Source organism: Erpetoichthys calabaricus, chromosome 1 (assembly GCF_900747795.2).
Source record: "Erpetoichthys calabaricus chromosome 1, fErpCal1.3, whole genome shotgun sequence".
Classification (NCBI taxonomy): domain Eukaryota; kingdom Metazoa; phylum Chordata; class Cladistia; order Polypteriformes; family Polypteridae; genus Erpetoichthys; species Erpetoichthys calabaricus.
This window is the reverse complement of record NC_041394.2, coordinates 326504045-326512580: the sequence shown is the minus strand read 5'-3', so window position 1 is coordinate 326512580 and position 8536 is coordinate 326504045. Positions and strand designations below refer to the sequence as shown.

The following is an 8536-nucleotide window of genomic DNA, read 5'->3' as shown; positions in this document are numbered from 1 at the left end:
GTAGGAGCTGACCAGTCAGTCAGTCAGTCAGTCAGTCAGTCAGACTCAACCAAGAACTCGACTGCGTCGTGAATCGATTTCCACTTTACTGCTCGACCCCCTTCTCCGGCCCTCTCAATGGGCACTTCCGGGGATTGTCATGTATGTGAAGATATTGAATATACTAATAAAACACTGTTCTTTAGCAACTGGTTTAAAATTTATATTTAATTGGTAACGCATCTGTTTTATAGTAACGTCCATTGCTTATCAGAATTTTTGGCAATCCTCCGAATACCGGTCCCAAATTATTTAACAACTCTTTTCCTATCGAGTGGACAATATTTAGGAGCGGGAGCAATAAGGTTAGTTATAACCCAGATAGCAGCCGCAAGTGGGCCACATCTGGTTTAAAACTGGCACCTCTGGTTCACTTCTGGCAGCGGCATGATGGATATGGGCCACATGTGGCGCACAGTTTATGAATCCGCCAAATCAGCTTCCGGTACGGCATATGTGGGCCAGTACTGGGCCATTAGCATAGTTCTGCGATTGGATGCATGACTCAGAATAGGGCAGTGACGGGTCATGGTGAGGTGTCTTTAAAATAAAATGCAATATTTACAGTTAGCATATGTCAATATATTTTTTTTTTTCATTTCAAAATCGAAGATGGTGTGGTTAAGAGCCGGCTACAAAATGCATGTAAATATCAGACTGACCACGGAGTTTTTTTATTTATTTATTTGAGAAATCTCGTTTCTTTGTGACAAGTACAAACAAAAACACATCTCAAGGATGAAATATCGTGAACTTTACAAACTTTCTCCAAATTTTAAACACTATAAACGGCGGGCAGAATTTTCAACAAGTATCCAGCATCTGCCATGACTGCTTTCAGCCTTTTTGTGGATTCGAATTTTCTCAATCTGTGCTTAAAAAAAAAGGTAATTTCTTTGATTGACATTGTGGCCAGCCATTGAGATAATTATCAGACTGCCTTCTGACGTTCACGTTAGCCAATGAGGGAACACCTTGAGTGACGAACAGTTGCTCGTTCAGTCAGACACTAAAGTTTGTAGTTGACTGATGGTGAAGCGGTAAGTTAATATTCGATTATTTAATATATTATGTGTTGGTTATTATCGTTCATGTTAAAATGTTTATATTATGAAAAACGTAACCAATTAATTGCATAGTATGCAAGGTGCTGTAACGTGCTTAAACTGTTATATAAGCCATTTTAAATTATTCGGCGGGCTTTTTTTTTTACTTAAATACTTATGATATCCAGATATTAAATATAATAAGTGGTGACGAAGGCAAGCAAGTAACGTTAAAATTCGGTATTTATTTTAGCACGTGATATATTAAGTTTTTAACCGCTTAGAAACACCGAGATTTTTCGCTGTTAGTGCGTTTAGTTAGCATGAGTGGAAGTGCAAACGTAAAAACCCGCGAATGTGAGTTTATTTTTATAGAGTGAAAGACGCACAATGGTGGAGGTGGCATCAGACTTAAACTTTGTTAAGGTATGTCTTGACAAATAATGAGTGCTCAATTGGAGCTTTTTACAATGTTCCAATCAGAACGGATGCAACATTTATCTCATAATGTAGTTTGTCACTGTATAAGCCTTGAATCGTAGCACTATGTATACGTTATATAAATAATATTTTCTTCAATGCTTTTCTTTTGCAGCATTGAACAGTAGTTGGGCATTGACAGGTATATTTTGGTATTTCATGGTAATATGGACAGGGCAAAATGGAATGTAAAACGCATTAATCTGAGAAAAAGGGCTATAAAGAGGGTGAATAAGTTGATAGATTCATTGGAGAATGAAAGGCAGGTTAGTGGTGGGATTGAAATCACTCACAGTGAAATACATGTGGATGAGATTCAAACTTCTCAGTTTGGTTGTTCTTGTGATGATTTGGAATCCAGTCAGTCAGAGAGTGACAGTGATGATAACTTTGATTGTGGGCAGAACGATTACCAGGACACCCTCCAGGCAAGTTTGAGAAATTGGGCTGTTCAGTTCAGTATCCCTTAATTGCCTTATCTGCATTACTAACTATACTCAGAATTAATCATGCTTTTTTGCCAAAAGATGCAAGGTCCTTACTGAAAACTAAGACTGCTTACACAGTTGAAATGCTTGGTGGTGGTTCATTTCATTACTTTGGCATTAAACATTCTCTGAGAGCTTTCTTTGAAAAGGTATGGTCAACTGTTCCAAGTGGACACACTTTTAATTTGCAACTTAATTTTGATGGGCTTCCTATTTTTAAGAGTTCTTCACTTCAGTTTTGGCCAGTTCTTGGAATTGTTAAGAATTATATCAAGATTCCAGTTTTGATTGCATTGTTCTGTGGATGTTCAAAACCAAACTCACTTTCTGAATACTTGAGTGCTCTAGTTAATGAGTTAAAAACAATTGGAAAAGGATTTCCTGTGAAAGGAAAAACATTTTTCATCACTTTATCTTCAGTTGTTTGCGATGCACCTGCTAGAGCCTTTATTAAGGGCATAAAATCACACACTGGATATCACAGTTGTGATAAGTGTGTACAAAAAGGAGTATATGTAAACCACCGTATGACATTTCCAGAAACCACTGCAAGTCTTCGAACAGGTGAATCATTTAAAACATTAGATGATGATGCACACCATGTAGAATCTTCACCTCTCTCAGAAATCATAGATATGATTAAGGGATTCCCGCATGATTACATGCACCTTGTATGCTTAGGAGTAATGAGACGTCTCTTGGGTTTGTGGATAGGAAGCAATGGCCCACTACAGTGCCGTGTTTCAGCCAGTCAAGTGTCGTTAATTTCTGATAAGTTGGTAGCGTTACGTGGTTTCATTCCTAACGAGTTTGCAAGGAAGCCCCGTTCACTTTTTGAAAGACTACGGTGGAAAGCAACTGAGTTGAGACAATTCTTATTGTACACGGGTCCAGTTGTTTTGAGAGAGATATTGCACTCTGAGGTGTATCAAAATTTCATGCTGCTCTCTGTGGGTATATACATTTTAGCAAGTCCTGAGTACTGTTCAACTATGAATGATTTTGCTAACTCTCTGCTAGTGGCATTTGTCAAGCATTTTAGTGAGTTATATGGTCCTGAGTTTGTCAGCTATAATGTACATGGGCTAACTCATTTAAGTCAAGATGTTAAAGTCCATGGTAGTTTGGATGTTATATCAGGTTTTCCATTTGAAAATTATCTAAGAAAGCTAAAGAAAATGGTTAGACGACCTCACTGTCCTTTAACACAGGTTATACGTAGGATTTCAGAGCTTGACTTCTTGCATTTAAATTCTGATTTTAGCATACACCCTCAAAAGAGGTTTAAAATGCAACATTCAGATGGTCCAGTTCCATTACACTTTGAGGTAGTACTCCAGTTTAAAGAGGTGGAGTTTAACGGATTTGTCATCAAAGTTTCTACAGGGGATTCCTGTATTAAAATTGACAATAAAATTGTCATAGTTCAAAATATAATTGTGCATGAAGACAGGGAATATGTTGTCTGTCAGGAATACCAACACAAGGCCATATTTTTTGAATATCCAATTGATTCTTCATGCCTGGGGATTTTTGTTGTGTCCAAGCTTTCCCCAAATCTTCATTGTTTACCTATTGGTTCTGGCATGCTGAAATATGTCCGTTTGCCACTAGATGACAAATATCTTGTAATCCCCCTACTTCATATACAGTAAATACAGATTAATTGGTACAGTGTTTTTTTTTTGTTTGTTTGTTTCTTCCTTCCTGTTGTGTTAGAGTTCAGAAGTGCTTTTTTCTAATTAGTTTTTTAAACTCTCATCAGCCCACCACTTGCATTCTTTATATTCTGGACTGATTTATGGTGGTGTGTGAAGTTGCTAGGTAAGCAAATTTGATTATTTCAACTGTACAAATGAAATCATGTTTAACTAATATAATTTACTGTATATATTAATCATATGTATTATTATTGTTACTTATATTTGATTAGTAATTGTAAGCATGCATGCATGTTGTAAGTGCATTTATCAAGGACTTTTATAAATGTTTTAAAAAAATCTTTGTTTTTAGTAATTTTTGTAGGCTATGTATCACATTGTGAATTTTTCGGAATGCAATGAAGTTGAGTTGGTGCCATCCAATTGGGTATCCAATGGAGTGTGTGCTTGGCCACCATATAAAACTGGAGATATCCATAAGGCTATAATAAATAAAGAGCAGCCGAAAGAAAACTGGAAATCATTTAAGGTTGAAGTTATGTACACGACAGGTTTGTATTTATAATATTTGGTATAATTGTCATATCATGTCATCTTCCAGCCCACTATATCCAGAAAAGGGTCACGGGGGTCTGCTGGAGCCCATCCCAGCAGGGTGCAAGGCAGGAACAAACCCTAGACAGGGCTCCAGTCCATCGCAGGGTGCACACGCATACACACACTAAGGCCAATTTAGGATCTCCAAATCACCTAACCTGCATGTCTTTGGGAGGAAACCGGAGCACCCGGAGGAAACCCATGCAGACACGGGGAGAACATGCAAACTCCACACAGGGAAGACCCAGGACAGGAACCCAGGTCTCCTTACTGCGAGGCAGCAGTGCTACCACTGTGCCACCCTGGTATAATTGTATTCCTGAGTACTGTATATCCATATTATAGAGTAAATGCTCTTACATCTGGAATTTAACAGATAATTACAGAACTGCAAGACTGAAGCTTCCAGTTGCCGAAAGACACTCAGATTTGCAGACAGCAGAAGATGAAGAAGACGATGAAATTCCAAAAAGGACAAAAAGAAGGAAAATGTAAGCCTGAAATAGTTAATATGCTTGAACTGTAGCATCACCTGCCGACTGTTGCTTGTGTTAATACAGTGAATTTTCAAGCTGTAATACTTGATCTTTTAAAGAGAAAACACTAAGTTTAATGATCCAGTTATCTCATTTTATTTATATACTGTAATTTAATTTAGTATAACTACCACAAGGCTAATTCATGAAAATTTGTCTAAATTGGTAAAGCATTTTTTCTCATAATTGTACAGTTGTATGTTGTATAACTGTGTATTTTGTCAATAATTTCTTAATCTTTTCCCAAAGAGCAAACACAAGATTTGACAGTGATAGCGACGGTGATGTCTGTAGCAAACCCAAAAGCCATCTACCTCCACCACCCAAGATAACCCTTCCTCAAAAATTTTCAAAATCAACCACCAAGATATCTGCTGACCTTGGAGAACTTGGACGAAATGCAAAATCAATGTGCAGGATGCATCAACCTGACAGTGTTCAGCTACATTCTGAATGTAGGTCCACTGAATGTGGAAGATGCACTCAAGAAATGAAAAGCCTGAGAAATTATTACAAAAATCAAAGTGCATCTACAGTGGAAGAGCACCTAACCCCAGAGTGTGTGGAAATTACAAATACTGCATTTAGACACTGGTCTACCTCACAACAAAATGATGGACCAAATCAAGACATTAATGGCCGTAAGTGTTTTATCTCAGTTTCTCTTTAATATAGCTGCCTCTGTGTTTGTCACTTTAAATAAAGCCCTGATAACCAGACTCAACTGTGAAGCACGAAAATAATTACCCTAAATGTTTTACATTTTGAGTAAAAGAATTATGAATCTGTGCAACTTTGTGTGTGTATTTAATGTTTCTCACAGGACCCACTTTTCATTACCTTTATTCATTAATACAGCTAAATTGATTTTACCTTCTCTTTTCATTCCACGTCCCAAGAGCCAGCTTCTGTAGCCGAGGATCGGACCGCTAAGGTCCCCGCCTTCAGCCACCACCCAACTCACACTGCACCCGACCTCCTTGGCCGCTCCCATAGGTGGTGAGCCCATGGGAAGGGGGACTCACGTTGCCTCTTCGGGCTGTGCCCGGCCGAGCCCCATGGGTGCAGGCCTGGCCACCAGGTGCTCGCCTTTGAACCCCACCTCCAGGCCTGGCTCTAGAGGTGGGCCCCGGTGACCCACGTCCAGGCAAGAGAAAACGCCGTCCCAAGTTTTCATTCATCATAGAAGGTTTTCAGAGTAGAGCCGCTGCTCCTCCACATCGAGAGGAGACAGATGAGGTGGCTCGGGTATCTGATCAGGATGCCTCCTGGACACCTCCCTGGTGAGGTGTTCCGGGCATGTCTGACCGGGAGGAAGCCCAGGGTAAGACCCAGGACACGCTGTAGGGACTATGTCTCTCGGCTGGCCTGGGAACGCCTTGGGATTCCCCCGGAAGAGCTAGAAGAAGTGGCCGGGGAGAAGGAAGTCTGGGCATATCTGCTCAAGCTGCTGCCCCCGTGACCCGACCTCAGATAAGCGGAAGAGAATGGATGGATTCTCTTTTCATCTGTTTCCTTTATTTTTCCACTTTTCATCATGCCAATTTTTAGTTTACATTTCATCCCCTTTGGTAAATGTCTGTGACAATTATGATCTTATTTTGTTTGATATTAATTTTGTGGTGTTTGTACATTGTTTTAGCCATTCTTCGAAACATTCTGGTTAAGCAGGAAATGATGATGGAGCAAGTCAAAGTGATTTTAAAAACCGTACAAGACCTACATGAGAAATGCTGTAGTGACAGTGGTTCAGATCCAGTGCTGGAAAAAGACATTCTTCCACTTCAAGATCTCACATCCATGCAACAGCTTGAAAGTGACCTAGCGGTTGGTGGAGATTTAAAAAAAAAAAACTAGTAAGGAAGAACTTTTTTAATAACAACTGAAACATATACCTTCAAACAACGACAGCTTCAAGTTGTATTGTCTTAAATGCCCAAATGGCGCTCATCAGATATGCACAAGCTGTGATGTGTAGTCAAAATCGTAGGCATAGTTAAAAAATAAATATATTGTTAATTATTTAAGTCAGAAAAGCTTTTAACAGTCTACAACATTACATTTTTAAAAGGACTGAAAAAATTCCTATCCGAGCATGGTTGTCAGTTTTTGGGAGTATTGAAGACTGCTACTGTAGTCAAATCTTTGTTGAAAATTAAATGAAGTGCTCATAACTTGACATGTCTGACCACAGATAACATCTGTAAAGGCCGTCAGTATTGGGCATGACAATATGCTAAAGGACTGTCAAAAGCTTTTTTTTATTTGACACTGCTGGCATATCATATCAAATGGTGCTTGGAGTCCCATGTCCAAGTTTACCCCAAAGATTCAGCATGTACATTTTATTATATAGCTCCACCTATATTAGCTTTATTGGAAAGCTACCTAAAAACATAGGTGCTTGAACTTCTAGTATATTTTACTTTGTTGCTTGTTCCGATTCCTCCTAATGTTTCTATTGCATCGAGCATTTTAAGAAGTTATGAACTCCAGTGAATTATTATTTTTTCTTTCTGTAAACCTTTGGCAGATTACATTGCTTGGGATTCAAGGAGGCATTGATGTGAGAGACACGGTGTGGAGAATCATGAGGCAAACTTTCACCAATTCATTGGCCAAACAACTTAACTGGAGGGGAATAAATGGAAAAACATGTTTTCATAGCCTTCACATTAAGGATATTGTGATTGGTGAGTATTTATAATGATTTCAATATGCATACACTGCCATTTAAAATGAAGTAACCTGTGACTGAAAATTTCTGTGAGATGAGTATCTTTTTGTTGTTTGTTTACAATAAATCAAGCTATTAAAGGTAAACTATATGCATTATGACCAGATAAAAAGTGTACATGTTCTCTGCATTAACCATCTTAGGTTTCACAATGACATGGACAATAGTTCCTTATTAAATGTCACTTTCCTTGTCAGAAACTACTGTTTGAAAAAACCTTAACACACAAACATTTTTTTAATAGCCAGGTCAAGATGTAAACAAACTAAGTGGCTGCTCAGGGCCCTCTGGCCACCAAGGAAACCCCAGTTGAATGGGGGGGGAAAAAGATCTAATGTTTAACATTCAACATTAAATGAAATATATCAGGCAAAATACTAAATGGTGTTAAAAAATAAAGGGAAATTATAGCCATGTATGATAACTACTTTACTTTATTTTCCATATACAAGTTCTTACATTAGGAATTTGTCATTTTTGCATACCCCAGCTTGTTCTCCAGAGACACAGAGAGAGGGAAAGAAGCTTTTGCATCAGAGTGCAATCTATTTGTACAGAATAAAATTCTACTTTGGGTCTTAAAGTCTTCAGCCAGCAGTGATGCTAACCTGTAATCGGGTTAAACATTAGTGATAAGCAATTGGTCATGTTTGTGAACTAACTACAGGAAAGTATTTAAAGCCAGTCATTTAGGCAGTAACGAATGCAAATACTGTATTGTACAAATATCTCTAGTTGTAAATATTGTTTCTTGTCAGAATACAACTACATTTTATATAGTCGCTTTGTTTACTGAAAATAAACAACAAAGACATAGCCTACACTTGCAGCCTGTTTCTTTACCATTATGGTTGGATGCAGTCAATGCTCATGTCTGACAAATAACCAAGTATCAACTGCTGATTGACTCAGACTGTATAATGACTGTTCTTTAGATGCAGTACGAAGAAAC

The 8536-nt window shown here is 38.3% G+C and overlaps 2 protein-coding genes across 2 annotated transcripts; both read left to right on the top strand.

Moving 5' to 3' along the window:
- Window positions 1-1047: 1047 nt before the first annotated feature.
- si:dkey-242h9.3 (uncharacterized) lies at window positions 1048-3708 on the top strand. Its single transcript, XM_051931769.1, has 2 exons — window positions 1048-1079; window positions 1681-3708. Exon 2 carries the CDS (start codon window positions 2137-2139, stop codon window positions 3706-3708), a length of 1572 nt encoding a protein of 523 aa, XP_051787729.1. The 5' UTR covers window positions 1048-1079; window positions 1681-2136.
- Window positions 3709-3825: 117 nt separating this feature from the next.
- Window positions 3826-6704, top strand: LOC114664575 (uncharacterized). The gene is made up of 4 exons (XM_051931721.1): window positions 3826-4265; window positions 4688-4802; window positions 5097-5488; window positions 6490-6704. The coding sequence occupies exons 1-4, from the start codon at window positions 4082-4084 to the stop codon at window positions 6702-6704; spliced, it is 906 nt and encodes a 301-aa protein (XP_051787681.1). The 5' UTR covers window positions 3826-4081.
- The last annotated feature ends 1832 nt before the right edge of the window (window positions 6705-8536 follow it).

Bases quoted from the DNA above. Each gene is read 5' to 3' on its own strand.
- si:dkey-242h9.3 (XM_051931769.1), top strand. From the start codon at position 2,137: ATGCTTGGTGGTGGTTCATTTCATTACTTTGGCATTAAACATTCTCTG.
- LOC114664575 (XM_051931721.1), top strand. From the start codon at position 4,082: ATGTATCACATTGTGAATTTTTCGGAATGCAATGAAGTTGAGTTGGTG. The intron at 4,266-4,687 runs GTTTGTATTTAT...GGAATTTAACAG, and splicing joins TGAAGTTATGTACACGACAG to ATAATTACAGAACTGCAAGA. The intron at 5,489-6,489 runs GTAAGTGTTTTA...ACATTGTTTTAG, and splicing joins AAATCAAGACATTAATGGCC to CCATTCTTCGAAACATTCTG.